This window comes from Manis pentadactyla, chromosome 2, assembly GCF_030020395.1.
Source record: "Manis pentadactyla isolate mManPen7 chromosome 2, mManPen7.hap1, whole genome shotgun sequence".
NCBI classification, from domain to species: Eukaryota; Metazoa; Chordata; class Mammalia; order Pholidota; family Manidae; genus Manis; species Manis pentadactyla.
The window spans coordinates 91,116,700-91,132,512 of record NC_080020.1 but is presented as its reverse complement, the minus strand read 5'-3'; the positions used below and the strand labels follow the sequence as shown (position 1 = coordinate 91,132,512).

Genomic DNA, 15,813 nt, shown 5'->3' with positions numbered 1-15,813 from the left:
TAGTATTTCACATCTGGATTAACAAAAAAACAAAAGTAGATACCACCACAACAAAAAAAATCAGCTATGGCAGAGATTTTGGAATTATCAGACCAGAAATGTAAGACAATTATGATTAACATGCTGTGAGCTCTAACAGAAAAAGTAAATAACATGCAATAACAGATGGGTAATATAGAGAGATGAAAACTCTAAAAATCAAAAGTAAATGCTAATGATAAAAAATATCCTAACAGAAATGAAGAATTCCTTTTTAATGTGCTCAGAAAAAAGACGGCATAGCTGAGGAAAGAATGAGTGTGCTTGAAAATGTCAATAGAAACTTCCACTTCTCTGGAATGAAGAGGAGAAAAAAACAGTGAAAAAGATAGGGTAGATATCTGAGAACTGTTGAAGGATTACAAAAGGTGTAAACATACACGTAATGTGAATACAAGAAGCAAAGAAAGAAAAGTACACAAGAAATATTTGAAGTAATAATGATGAGAGATACCAAGTCACAGATCCAGAAAGCTGAGAAAATACCAAGGTATCCTGTTTTAAAGATTAAAACCCACCAACTGTGAATTCTATAACCAGCAAAACTATCCTTCAAAAGTGAAGGGGGGAAAAAATAGACATTCATAGACAAACAAAAATTGAGGGACTTGGTGCCAGCAGCCTCACCTTCCAAGAAATGTTTTTTAAAAAAAGTTCCTCTGAGTGAAGAAAATTAAATAGGTCAGAAACTTGGATCTATATTAAGAGAGGAAGAATGTTAGAGAATGGATAAATGAAGGTAAAATAACATTGTTGTGAATCATTCCACTTACCTCTAAACTGTAATCAACTACATTATTTCTATTATTTGAATAAACTGTTCTCAGATTAGGAATAAAAGATTTTTAGTACATTCACATCAAAGATTCATAGTACAATTAAAAGAGGACACAAAGTACAATTGAAAGAGGATACAGAGACCTAACTTTTTATATGTGTGTTTTAACAAATAGCAGGAATAGAAAACCCCTCCAAAAAGACATTACTAAGACTCAAGATTCTTCTCTCTCCATCTCTGTAGTTGTAGGTACCCCAAATTAGCTACTACAAACATAATAGTAGAAACAAATTAAGTACTTCTAAGAGTCATAATGACCAAACAGATAGTAAGGGTCATTAACAAAAGCATTCTTCCTATCAGATTGTTAGTAAGTCTGGCCCAAATAAATTCCCAAGGTTACATCACATAGTCCTACTACTTTCCTTGCCTAGTTCCTACAAGTCCCATGTATATATTGATATGGCCTGGAAAAATTGCTTCTTACATTGTTTAAAATAGAGCACTTCTTGGGTTCAAAAATAACAATTACTACTCAGAAAAGTTAAGAAACAATTTTAAAATTAAATTAGCCATCATTATATTTCCACAAAATTAATACAAGTCAAATTATATTGTTATACTAAAGACGTGTATTGACATTAAACCTTGTAATGTTGAAATTTCATTTGAGCAGATATGCAGCAATCCACCATAATGTGAACTGGCTCTGTGATTACGATAAAACAAGATTCACTAAAATGGATGTTATCACATTATGGCAGTCAAATGGTAGGAAAAAAATGTTAATGAAACATGAAAATTAATAGCATGTATCAAACAATGGTTACCTCACTAGAAGAGGGAATCAGACTGGAAATGTGGAAAACTTTAGATTCATCTGTAATGTTTATAATAATTTTTCAAAAGATAATGCATTTATTTTTTGTATAATTGAAAATCAATTAAAAATTAAAATCTCTGAATGCGACAAAAAGGGAAATTCAACCCCTGCAAGGTTGAAAGACAACAAAGAAAAATATTAAAAATAAGCTAATTGTATATAATTTTTCACTTACTAATTGATGCTTCTGAACCACGTCATAAAATGTAATGATGATCATAAAAAATTTGGTATGTTGCATTCCGCAACTGGTAGTATATTGACACACTCATAATAATTTTTAGAAAAATACAGTTTATCAGTAGATGTTGCAAGCATAAAGATTACATACCTTTAATGGTTTGATTAAAAAATACCAAAAAGGCAACAGAGAATTTCATTTGTAAATCTTATTTCAGTCATTATCATTAATCACTTACTATTATCAGAAAATAACTTGGGTTAAGATGTATAGAATTGAAAAATATAATTCTTGGTAAAGGCAACAAAGAACTATTGAAAACACTAACTCAAAAAGATATAAGCACCTCCATGTTCACTGCAGCATTATTTACAATAGCCAAGATATGAAAACAACCTAAGCGTCCATCAATGGATGAATGTATAACAAACACACACATACACACAATGGAGTATCATTCACCCACAAAAAAAAATGAAATTTGCTGTTTGGAACATGGATTGGCCTTGAGGATATTATGCTAAGTGAAATAAGTCAGAGAGAAAAAGACAAATACCATATGATCTCACTTACATGTGGAAACTAAAAACAACAACAAAACAAGCTGATAAAGAAAACAGATTGGTGGTTGCCAGAGGTGGGTTTGGGGCATGGGCAAAATGGTGAAGGGAGTCAAAAGTACAAACTTCCAGTTATAAAATAAGTAAGACATAGAGATGCAATATGTAGCAATAGTGATTAGTCAATAATATTGTACTGCATATTTGCAAGTTGCTGAGAATAGATCGTAAGTTCTCATCACAAGAAAGAAAATTTGTAAATATGCATTGTGATGGATGTTGACTAGACTTATTGTGGTGACCACTTTGCAATATATACGAATACTGAATCATTATGTTGTACACCTGAAACTAATGTTATATGACAATTATACTTTAACTAAAAAAAATCTATTGAAATAACTGTGAATATATTCAAATACCGATTTGTGATACAGTAATATATGTGCCTATTTATTAACACAGTAATAAGATAAAGTACTTGATTCAAAGTGTTTAAGTATATAAATGTTACTTATATTAACATAATAAAATCTATTGTGGAAAAAAAAGTAAACTAAAAATTAGCTAATAAACCAAAAGTAAACTAAAGAAAATAAGAGAATCAGAAAGGTTAATGGACATGTACACCCATATAAAACACAGGATAAGACTCAACAGGGCCATTTTCAACTGGGCTAAATTTTCAATCAAGTAGACATTTAATTTCTCTCAAATCAATCCATGCTTTTAGATCAACCAGTAAGAAAGTTAAGTATATTTTTTGATAGACTAAAACAAGTTTTTTTTCATATATACATATATATATATATATTTGCTACCATTAATGTATAATTACATGAACAACATATGGTTATTAGACTCCCCCTATTATCAGATCGCACCACATACCCCATTATAGTCACTGTCCATCAGCGTAGTAAGATGCTATAGAATCACTACTTGTCTTCTGTGTCATACCACCTTCCCTGTGTCCCCTGCTCCACATTATATGTGCTAATAATAATGCCCCCTTTTCCCCTCTTATCCCTCCCTTCCCACCCATCCTCCCCAGTCACTTTCCCTTTGGTAATTGTTAGTCCATTCTTGGGTTCTGTGGTTCTGCTGCTGTTTTGTTCCTTCAGTTTTTCCTTTGTTCCTCTACTCTACAGATGAGTGAAATCATTTGATACTTGTCTTTCTCTGCCTGATTTATTTCACTGAGCATAATACCCTCTAGCTCCATCCATGTTGTTGCAAATGGTAGACTTTATTTTCTTCTTATGGCTGAATAATATTCCATTGTGTATATGTACCACATCTTCTTTATCCATTCATCTGCTGATGGATACTTAGGTTGTTTCCATTTCGTGGCTATTGTTAAAACAAGTTATTTTTAAGATAAGCTAATATCACCATCTGCTGTGAGAAAGCTAGAATGTGGTATTACTTTCAGGTATTTTGCATTATCATATATAAAAGCCAGGGAAACAAAAAACAATTCTAAGCCTTTAATACATTTCAATGATTTTCAGTAGGAAGTGAAAATATATATACATATATAGGTCCTCTGATCTTGAAACATTTTCTCCAACATACTCAAAAATCACAAAAGCTTCAGGGGCCACAAGTGTAGATGGAATACAAATCAAGACTAATTCTAGTATGATTTTACTTTGCTTATGATTGAGATCAAAAGTGAACAAATCATCTTTCTGTGTAAGAAGGCTGGGTGAATGAATTAAAAGTGAAATGCAATCATCATAGCTTTCTTTAAAGCTTATACAATATACTGTAGTAAAAAGATTCTAACCAGTAGATTTATCAGTAAAATGTGAAAACTTGATAAATAAATCAAGTTGTTTTTTGCCTTAAAATCTTTCTAGAATTTGCAACATAGAGGAGTTCAGGGACAACAGTTCTACCTGCTCTGTAGTATTGTCAGGCTTATCCTACAGAGCCACTTCTTCCTTCTCCAGTAACTTCAAGGTATAAAAAGCTGCTCATTCCTTTGACTCCCAACTGGAGTATTCTAGGAAGGTACTTTATATGTCATCTTCATAAAGGAATTTACATTCGCTAAAATATAATAGTATTTTCTATAGAAGGGACATGGTAATCTTGGAATAGTATTTGATTACTTTTAAAAACATGAAGTACTTAAGCAAAAAACTTGAGACGATATACAGTAGAAAGCATTTTCAAATATAAAAGTATACACTATGCCCCCTCAGGAAACTAATGATACTAAATGGGTTTGGAATTCCCTAGTTTAGGTTGTATGTAATCCTAAATGAGTACTATAATATCTTCCTTTATCCATCCATGAAAAAGTCTACTAAAATATTATGCCACATCAACAAAAAAGCTAAAAAGCTTGAGAAATTTAGATGAGATAATTTTATTTACAGAAAGATCACAGAAGATTAACAAAATTTTGTGAACTCAATTTTAAGAGTGGTTTAATATATATATCACTTGTTATATAATACCTAATTAAAATAGTTTCATGCTACCTTTATCCATTAGTTTTTATATTTCAACTTTTATCAAGTCTAGAAATAAGGCAGTGTACATGGAATAGATTCACTAAATACTTTCAAACTATGCTCCCTTCTCCATCAGGTACTATCAATTTCAAAATCATGTACAAATTAAATGGCTTTCCATTATAATTCATAAATTTAAAGGATGCAAATGGAACTCAAAATGCATAAAAGAAAACTCATAAATTTTAAAAAGAAAACTACACTATCAATATCATAAATTAAAAAATCATTGAAAGAATATTGCAGAAGTAAGGTACATTAAAAGTTTTATAATAATTAAGTGTAGAATATGTTTTATTTGGATTATTGTCCATCCAGCTGAAAACACCAAAGCACTGACTGAATGTGTGAGGACCATTGTTAAATGAGTAATAGATGGCAGAATGTATCATTGTAAGGATAAGAAGAGGGACCATGTGCTTTGATTTGCAAATAATGTTCTTTATCCAAGTAATCCTCAGTGTTCCCATTGTCCTTGAATTGCAAGATTCTTAAGGACTGTTGTGAAGAAAAGACCATGCTTTACTGGTGAAAGGCTTCTAATCTTATTCGGGTTGGATCTTCTGGATGTCTCAAGGCAATTCCATGACGCAGGAGCAGTTCAATATAAGGTGGCCAAAAAGAATCACTAATTTTGACATATGGATCATGTGGAACATCAAATAATCTATTTACAAGAATCTAGGAAAAAAAATCATTCAAAAAGGAAGAAATTTATAAAGTTATAATAAAACATCAATAAAGATTTTTTCCAAAGAACGTTTATATCCTTCACTTTGAATACTTTTTTATATATTTCTATATATTAAATGAATTTCTTTTTTAAAAGACTACAGATTACTGGTGAATGGAAAAATCTTTGAAATGAATCTCTGCATCCTAACTTTGAAAACTGGTTAGAAGGCCTTTACAATGGTCACACTTCGTTTAGGATTAATAATTTCTTTAGGTTAGAAGTTTGATTATAACCATTTCTTAAAAATAAAAATAAGAAGCAAATCACTCAACAAAATATGCACAAAGTTCAAAAAACAGCATGTACTGTCTTAATTTGGGGGGTAAAAGAAATCACCAACTCCACTCCCTGTGGAAAAAACACCTATTCTGATAAATTGTCAAAGAAATAATTATATCAACATTTCTTTCAACTTCATCTTGAATGTCTGATTCCTCCACTAAGAATACTGAAGGGTAACAACTACAAATTGAGAAATTTTAAGTATTTATAATAAATTATATAGGCTAACATTTCCCAAATTGTATTCCATGCAATTGATCTCCTTAAGAATGTTCTCATGAAAACAGTCTTGAAAAACAGGGCTCTATGGTCAAATAAACTGGGGAAAGATTGCTAATGTACACCTGTCTTTTCCAGATCCAGTGGCATTAGAAAGGTTTTTTTTCAAGAAACATATATTTACAGTTCTTTGAACACTAATGCTCTATGAAACATAATGGAAGTTGCCAAATGTACATCAATTACTACTCTACCTCCTCAGCTACCACACAGTGTCTTCACAAATTTCACAACCAGAATTCAGAAGGGTAAGAGAATCCTCAAGGGGCATATGACTAGTGGCAGATCATGAATGAGATTCCATATCTCTGAATTGCCAAAGCTTTAATTGAAAAGCTAAAGCTTTAATTGAAAGATATTATTTTAAAGAACATGGAATGGAAAAAAAGCATACTAGATACAATTATAAAGTGTCATAGAAATATAATTAAACTATGAAGATCTCATCTCACATTTCATAACATTACCAGTATCTCAATTCTTGAAATGAAATTTTCATCTATCATTAACTTCAGCTATTTCAAGTACCATGTCCTGGGGGGAAAAAGCTTTGGGCTTTCTTTCTCTTACGGTATGATGATAAAAGAATTAAATATTATTCCTATTTTGGGAATATGACTAAGGGTTAGACTCTAATTTGATGTTCTGTTAAAAAATGACAATGCTCTTTCTAGTACTGTAGAAAAAAGTTACTAGTTTTATAGTAAAAATAAATGAATACAAATGTACTTAATAAAGATTCATTTATAACCTTAAAACTAAAGCAGTACAATTTTTTTTCTTTTTCAAGCCTGGGTATAACTGTCCACAAACATTAATTAAGAGGTTATCTTCAAGACAAAACAACCACACAGAACATTTACCTCTAACATTTCATGCAGTGTTATCAGCTGTACAGTTGATTCTTGAGTGTTTTTCTTTGAAAGAAATGTGAATAACAAAGAATTAATATTTCAATTCTGCCAATGGCAAAATATTAGACTGTATTTATTACAGAATTTTAAAAACTAATATTTCTTAATTGCAATGGCACAATATATACTAAAACCAAACATAATTAGGTGACTTCAAAAGAATTCTGAAAGTAAACAACTTGCTTGTACTAAACTATCAGATTTATAAAAACAATTTAAGCAACCCCCAAGACAGTGAAATCTTTTGCAATTACAAGAAGATACAATTTAGACTATCCGTAATTATATAACAGATAAATTACATGTATTATATATACTCATATAAAAGAAAGTCTACTGTTTGAACCCCCCAATCAAAATATCCCAAACAAATGATATTTCAGACTCTATTGACACACCTTCAGGACAGGAAACTTGCTTCCCAGGGAGCCTGTTTATCTTTCTGTATTTCTTTACAGTTTCTAATGTTACCTCAACTCATTGTTTCTTTTCCCGTGGAATGACAGAGAATAAACTCGTTCCAATTCCATCCAAGAGTTCCTCAAATATTTGAAGACAGGTTATGAGCCCCAAGTCTTCACCATATTAATTATCATTAGTTCTTTCAATTATTTTTTATAAGCCATAGACTTGTGACCCCTCAATATCATGGTTGTTCTCTGAATGTACTTTAATTTGTCTTTAACAAAAAAAAAATCCAGTGTCCACAATGATATAGGTGTGATGCAAATACCAAGGAAAAAAGGAAGATTCACTTCCATACTTGTAGTTGATAGAATTCTATTCATTAAGTTTAAGACTTCATTAGCTTCTGAACATCCATTTTGCCCCAATGACCTCTGTCTGAGCACACTATCCTCTAAAATGCCTAAATTTCTAAATTTCTTTCATACATCTAGTTATGTCTCCTTCATTTTTTCTTATTTTGGTATCATTAATATACACTTACATGAGCAACATGTGGTTACTAGATTCCCCCCATTATCAAGTCCCCACCATATACGCCATTACAGTCACTGTCCGTCAGTGTAGTAGGATGCTATAGAACCATTACTGTCTTCTCTGTATATACTGCCTTCCCTGTGCCCCCCACATTATGTGTGCTAATTGTAATGCCCCTTTTTCCCCTTACCCCTCCCTCCTTCATTCTTTTTTGTGTCTTTCATTCTTTAATGTTTTCAACCCAAGACATTCTGTATACCTCCATTAAATATCATCTGATTTTATTTGACCAACTGAAAAATAGAGTCCTAATTCTGTCATCTGATATATTTACTATCTAGCCCTCTTACTGGTTTCCCATCATTTGTAAAGACCATGTCTTCTACCTCTTTACTCAAATTACTATTAAAAATGTTCAACAGGACAAGGCTCTAAGGGGAGGTGCTAGAAATCTCCTTCCAAGATAATACTAACCATATTCAACAGCTTGAGTTCAAACATTTAATTACTTTTAAAGTCACCTACTTTAGTAACAGCTAGTACCTTCCTGACACCAAAGATTACCATGTAATCTTATAAAGATCTAATAAACACCTCATATTACAGAAATACAAGCATATTAAAGAAATAGTAAAACAACCTTGACAAAATTAAATGTGATTCCTGAATAAAGATAGTAGACTAGTTCTCAAAATATCCTAACTTCTAATACCTTACTAAATGAGTGGTAAAAAAAAAAGAGCATGATTCACTAGTGATGAAAACAAACAGAATTACAGAATTGATAAAGACATAAGCACCAAGGCACAGATTAAAATAGAGAGGTTTGAGACAAAGCAAAAAAAGAGGAAAATGTAATGAAAGAAAAGATTTTCAGTATAGGAATATTATAAACAATATAAGGTATAATAAAATTTCCATGAAGTGAAATGTGACCTAAATCTACGAAGGGTCATCTTCAAAGCAAAACTGATACAGAATGATCAACATTGTAACATTTCCCTGTTTAAGTTCGTGAAGCTCAAAGATAAAGAACTCTTCAGGCATATAAGTCAGAAGCAGCAAGACATCTCTAAGGGCTGGCCTCAGACTCCACACACATTCCACCTCAGAAGAATGGAGCAGTCCCTACCAAGTCTTGGTATTTTAGAAAATGTGCTGAAGGTATCCTTTGAGTATAAAGGCAAAGTATTTTCAGCATTCAAGAATTTTAAAAATAAACACCAAAGCGTCCCGCTGCGGGTCACAGCAGCTCAGGTGGTGGGGGGAGCAGCAGTGGCCAGACAGCTCAGCTTTGCGAAGGCTCCTGGGGCACCATGGTTCACAGGCAGCTGGTGTGCATCCGCCAAGGATGCCCAAGGGGAAGATCAGCTCTGCGGAGAACCGCGAGGTTGTCAGCTAAACCTACTCCAGCAAAAGTGAAAAGAAGCCAAAAAAAGGCGGTAGGAAAGGATAAATCTTCAGACAAGAAAGTGCAAACAAAAGGGAAAAGGGAGCAAAGGGAAAGCAGGCCGATGTGGCCAACCAGGAAACTCAAAGTTTACCTGCAGAAAATGGAGAACTAAAAATGAGGAGAGTCCAGCCTCTGATGAAGCAGGAGAAAATGAGGCCAAATTTGACTATAGCACATACCATGTCTTAGTGGTTCCTAACTCCCTTCTTGTACAATCCAGAGGAATATTTTTTCAAATATTTTATAAATACAAGTTTTTAAAATAGCTCTGGAAACATTTTTAAGGAGGGAATCCGACCTCATACCATTTTTTAAGAGTAAATGCTTTTTTTAAAGAGTTGAAATTATTTGCTGGTTGTTAATTTTTTTGGTACAACCGGAAAATAGTGGAATCTTGAATACAGGAGGTTTTGATAGTCTTCGGTGTCACCTTAACATTCCATAATGGGGGTAATTTTTACATCCTGTGTTGTAAACATACTAAATGGCAATTTGGAGTCAGTCGTGCATTAATCTTGAACATTTTAAGTTACTTCTACTCCTGTGCTGTTTTTGGCAGAAATGTTCCCTAAAGAAAACCACTCCTTGATCCTGGTTCTCCCTGCCAGAATTTTGTACACTCTGTAGCATCTCTGGTTCTGGCAGTACAGTTTTCCTAGTAACTTTGCTAATATGCTGTGAAAGACTGAAAGTGTGCATAATGTATATGATATGAAAACTGTGAATTAGTGGAACTTAAAGGATGTAACAGCATATCGACATTTGAAGATAATGGTACTTGATACCCTATATTAAGGAAAATTTGCCTCCACAGTTTAAGCTGGAAAGTCAGTGGAATAACTGTTTAGAAAAGAATCACAACTACATGATTTTTTAGATATTCAGTACATATGTTAAGAATTGTGTGCAAATTGAAATGTCTGTGTACTGACCCTCCAAACAAATAAAATCTCAATTCTAAAAGAAAAAAATAAGTAAACACCCAGGAATAGTTCTTGAACAAATTACTTGTCAAGGAAATCCATCAAACCAAATGATGGACTAAACTTAAAATTAAACTTAAAATGAATGGTAAATGATGATAAGCATTGAATCCAATACAGAGTAGAATGAAGACAAACATATACATGAATGACAGTATGAGAACAGAATGCACATGCTATATACCTGCCATAGGGAAAATAAATAACACAAATTGGAATGAGGGTATAAGAGAAAAAATATTAATTTTCTCATCTTTCATAGCAGGAAGTCAATGAGTAGTGCCTAAAATTGAAAGATGAAATTAAATTATTATAATATTTTATAACGTTTTTCACAATTTGTTTTATTTTAGGCATCTCTCCAGAACTAAAATCACTTCTTCCATCAAATTTAAGTAAAATTACAGCTTATACTTATTTTATATTAGCATGTACAAAATTACAGCGATCCAGACATCTATCAATCCATTCATATTTCTATACATGTATGTATTTAGGAAAATGTCTCAAATGATGATAACCTAATATTAATGATCTGGTGGAAGGAATCTGGTTACTTCTTCCTTCTTTGTATACATCTTTGAACTATAAAATCCAGTGTTATGGAATGAATTGTGCCTTCCAAAATTCATATATTAAAGTCCTAACATACAGTAATTGGAGATAGAGCACTTAGAGAGGTAATTAAGTTTAAATGTGGTCTTAAAGGTGAGGCCCTAATCTGACTGGACTAGTATCTTTATAATAGGAGGAAGAGACCCAGAGAGCTCTCTTTGTCTACACTCACACAGAAGAAAAAGGCCATGTGAGGATACAGTAAGAAAGCAGTCATCCAGAGTCATGAAGGCCTCAGCAAAACCAAACCTAATAGCACCTTGGTCTTGGACTTCTAGCTTCCAGAAATATAAGAAAATGCCTTTTTTTTTGTTTAAGGTCATCTCGTCAGTAGTACCTTGTTATGACAGCTCAAGCTTTCTAATATATCCAGTACTACTGCTTGAAAGGAAAAGAGAGAGAAAGCAACCTCATTTTCTAATATGTATCAATAGTTCATATACTTCATTTTTAAAAAGTGAGCTTATCCACTATAACTTAATGAATCCATGATGGCTTCTGGTAATTAATGCTTCCTATTCAGAATGCCTCAAACCACTAGTTCTATTAGCAGAGAAATTTAATAGGTTAAAAAAAAAAGTTGAAAAAGACTGGGATCAGAAAATAAGCCAGTTGAGTTATCATAGGATAGTGATCAGTATGAGGTAAGGAATCATGAACTTAATGATTAATTAACTTAATGATTCTGGTTAACAGAAAGCTGTCAACAATTTCAGAAATAAATAAGGGATATAAATAACAATGGATAAAATAGGAGATGTAGTCCATAGCAAATGTAAAGCCTATTGATGCCTGTATAGAAGAAAGGGAAGAATAAAAAAATACATATTATAAGAAAACAAAGAGAACTTTTCACCTTTTTCTAGTAAACTTACAGTCATTCAATAAATATGAACTCAGGAGATACTATGATAGATATGCAAGATAGTAGAGATACAAAAATTAAACATAACAAGGAACTCACAGCTCATGTTGGACAAACAGTGAGATAGACATAAATGGTTACTATAATATCATGTGGTAAATATTAATAGAATGACACCTAAACTTCACTACTTCAGACAAAAGATGATGTTTGAGTTGCATTATGTAGGAATTTGCTATCCTCAACACATAGGAAGTGTTTTGTAAGCAGAGGAAATAAGAATGTATAAGGCACAAAAAACTGACATGTCGTTTATTCCATACTTGCTGCAGCTATAGTAGTATGGTTGAATGGATTCATGCAAGAGGTGGATAAAGAATGTTGGGAAAGGAGGTTAAAGACATAGACAAAGTCTAGAAAAAAGTTACTCTAAGGAGTTCCTAGACTTCATCACATAGGAAGGCATCAAAACTTTACATTGAAAAGTGATTCAGCTATGTATTTTTAGAAAGATCGTTCCAGTGCAAGTTTCAATGTTCATCCTACTTCCACAAGTTCTATGTATTTTTTAAAAGGAATTAAAGTGGTTGTTCGCAGTCTTCCATCACCCAATGAAATATTTACTTGCTTTTGTGGAAAAGGGTTACTCCAACTACTACTCAAAGAGTCAATAACTTAAATCAACTAACAGATTTCTTCTGATTTAAAAAGTTAATAAACATTCATCATGGAAAATTTGGAAAACAGTAAAAACAATATATCTCACCTATAATTCTAACACCCAGACATAAGCACTATTAAATATTTTTGTGCAAATTAGACTCATACAATTTAATCATTTGTATTTTATCCATTTAATAATAAATTCTGAGCATTTTATTAACTCTTTGGATAGTGTTCAATACATTATTTTTTAAATCTGCATTTTGTTCATCACATGGATACAATATAAAAAATGTATTTAAGTAATATTATTTTATTGAACAACTAGGTTGCTTCCAATATTTCAATAAATGTGATGATGGAATATTTCCATACATATATCTATGGATATGTATCAAATTTACTATTAAAATAAAAAATTTATTGGAAAATTTACATTTGAACCTGTCTGAAACAATTTCATATATGAATACCTCCATGAATATCTTCTCTAGAACTTACCTTTTTCTTTTTTACATTTCTATCAGGCAGAGGAAAATGATCTTCTAGAAATTCACCCAAGGTTATCAAAAGTTTCTCCTTATATTCTTTTATATCACACATTTTAGATTTCAGCTCTTTAAAGATTCTAATAGATTAAGAAAAATTAAAAGAAACATATCACTGATCACATAAGCATATTAACTAGTTAGTCATGAAGCTGATCAAAAACTTTGCTCAAACATTATTTGCTCAAACCAATTAAGTCCATGTTTGAACATGTAGGGAAACTAAAGTCATTTATAAAAGACTATGTAACTAACAGTTCGCAAAAACTAGGACTCACAATTTCTGGTAAAATTTACCTTCTTTTCATGTATGTATCTCATATAACATAAAAAAGAAACTTTTTCATATTTTAACAACCTAGAACACAAAATTAATACCTGGATTCAGAAAATGTCACAACCTGATGTTTCAATTCATTGTGCAGTACATTAAGAGATTCCAATATCTGTTGTTGTTCATCCAACCACTGCTGCTCCCTTTAAACATGGAAAAATAAATAGTAGCCAAGAAACACATTAATGCCAACTCAAAAAAACTGATGACTAATGGTAATTATAATATCAATATACCTTTCCAAGTCTTCCTTTAACTTTTCATTCTTTGACTGAATAGTAGATAGCACCAATTCAAGATCATGTCTCAATTTTTGGAACTAAAACAGAATAATTCAAATTAATTGCTTAGTCTTTAATACTATAAACAATTTTATTTCTCAGTGATGGTGAAATTGACATATTGGTCTATGATATTCAGAAACCAATAGCAAAAAAAAGTCTAGCAGAAAGTCTTTGAAAGGAAAATATATAGCACGTAATAAATTCTTTATAATATTACATTTGTTAAATTCAAAAATAGAAGAGGTTTGGGACAATAAATTTCAATTTAATATTGGAAGGCAATTAAATGCTTAAGTTGTTGGTAATCAGGTAGATTAGGTCTCTCAGGAAACTATACAAAACAGACCTAAATGAATAACATGCATTCTACAAATATTTATTTATCAATTATTGACTACCAGGCATTGTTGAATGAGTCAGGGGTGCGAAGGGGAATCCAGACAAGTCCAGTGAATGGTAAGTATCATGAAAAAAAATCAAAATAAGAGTACAGAAATGAGCAGGGATGTCTCTTTTAGGTCATACGATATGGAAAGACTTCTCTGATCAGGCCAACAGTTTATCAACAGAGAAAGAAGGCAAGAAGTAATCATGTCACTATCTAGCAAGAGAATGTTCCAAGAAGAGGGACTTTTAAGTGCAAAGTTCCTGAGGCAGGAGTATATTTGACTGTGTGGCTATAGGGAATTACAATAAACTCTGGACCTTTTCTAGTATCTTTTTGTTTCTAGAAAGCATTAGTTAGTGTTCCATGCTCCAGACATCAAAGGTTTCCATTAGCTTTTTCCAAATCTAAATCAGCAATACTTTAAAGATGTGTATTATAAACCCTACAGCAACCACAAAAACAATGAAGAGACAAAACTAAAAAGCGTAAATAAAATGGGTTTATTTTTTTAAATACACTACTAATTCAAGAAAATAGGAAGAGAAGAAAACAGGACCAGAGAAAAGACAAACAGGAAAGAAAAATCAATTTTACAGATTTCAATGAAACCATAGTAATACAACATTAAATATGATCTAACAAGGGAATTAGCATTCATAGAAAGGTAAAATTTGAAAATTTTGCAAATATTTGGTTACTAAAAACACATTTCTAAATAAGCCACACATGTAAAAGAAGGAATCAACAGAAAAATAAGTAATTACGAACTTTCTGAAAATAAAAACAAAATCAAAATTTCAGGGATGAAGTAAAAACAGTACTCAGTTAAGAATTTACAGCACTAAAAGCCTACATCAGAAAAAAGAAAGCTGTCAAATTAATACCTCAGCTTCCACCATAAGAAACTACAAAAAAAAAAAAAGACAAATAAAACCAAAAGTAAGCTGAGTAGAAAATAATGACAAAAACTTAAATCAGTCAAATAAAAAAACAGAAAGGAAAACGGGGGAAAAAAATCAATGAAATCCAAGGGTGATTCTTTGAGGTCAAAATTACAGACCCAAATTACAAAGTACCAAAAGGCACATATTACCAACATCAAGAATGAGAGGTGACATTACTACAAATTAAAATGGTAATGAATGAATGAGCAATTTTATGTCAATAAATTTGACAAGTAGTTAGATGGGACAAACTTTCTGAAAGACACAGCCTACCAAAGCTCATTCCGAAAAAAACAAAAAACCAGACTAGCCAAAAAGAAACTGAAATTGTAACTAAAAATTTTCCCACAAAGAAAACTCCAGGCCCAGATGGCTTTCCCTGTGAATTCTAACATTTAAAGGAATAAATAATACTGATTTTATGCAACCTCTTTGAAGAGAGAATACTTCTCAACTCATTCTGACACTGATTTTGGCCAGATACAAAAGCCTGACAAAAATGTCACAAGAAAACCACAGACAAACATCTCTCATGAATACAGATGCAAAAATCTTACTAAAATTTTAGCAAATTACATCCATCAACAAAACTGATTAATATATTACAGCAAAGT

General features: G+C 31.8%; 1 protein-coding gene across 2 annotated transcripts in view; it reads right to left on the bottom strand.

Annotated features, from left to right (window-relative positions):
- Window positions 1-3,916: 3,916 nt before the first annotated feature.
- The window catches only part of CENPK (centromere protein K), a 56,442-nt gene continuing 44,545 nt past the window's right edge, over window positions 3,917-15,813 (bottom strand). For both annotated transcript variants that reach the window (XM_057494860.1, XM_057494862.1), the window contains exons 6-10: window positions 13,820-13,902; window positions 13,628-13,726; window positions 13,203-13,329; window positions 7,130-7,183; window positions 3,917-5,650 (exon numbers count right to left, since the gene is read on the bottom strand). In XM_057494860.1, coding sequence (XP_057350843.1) covers window positions 5,492-5,650; window positions 7,130-7,183; window positions 13,203-13,329; window positions 13,628-13,726; window positions 13,820-13,902 — 522 coding nt within the window. In that variant the 3' untranslated portion in view covers window positions 3,917-5,491. The remainder of the gene's footprint in view (window positions 5,651-7,129; window positions 7,184-13,202; window positions 13,330-13,627; window positions 13,727-13,819; window positions 13,903-15,813) is intronic.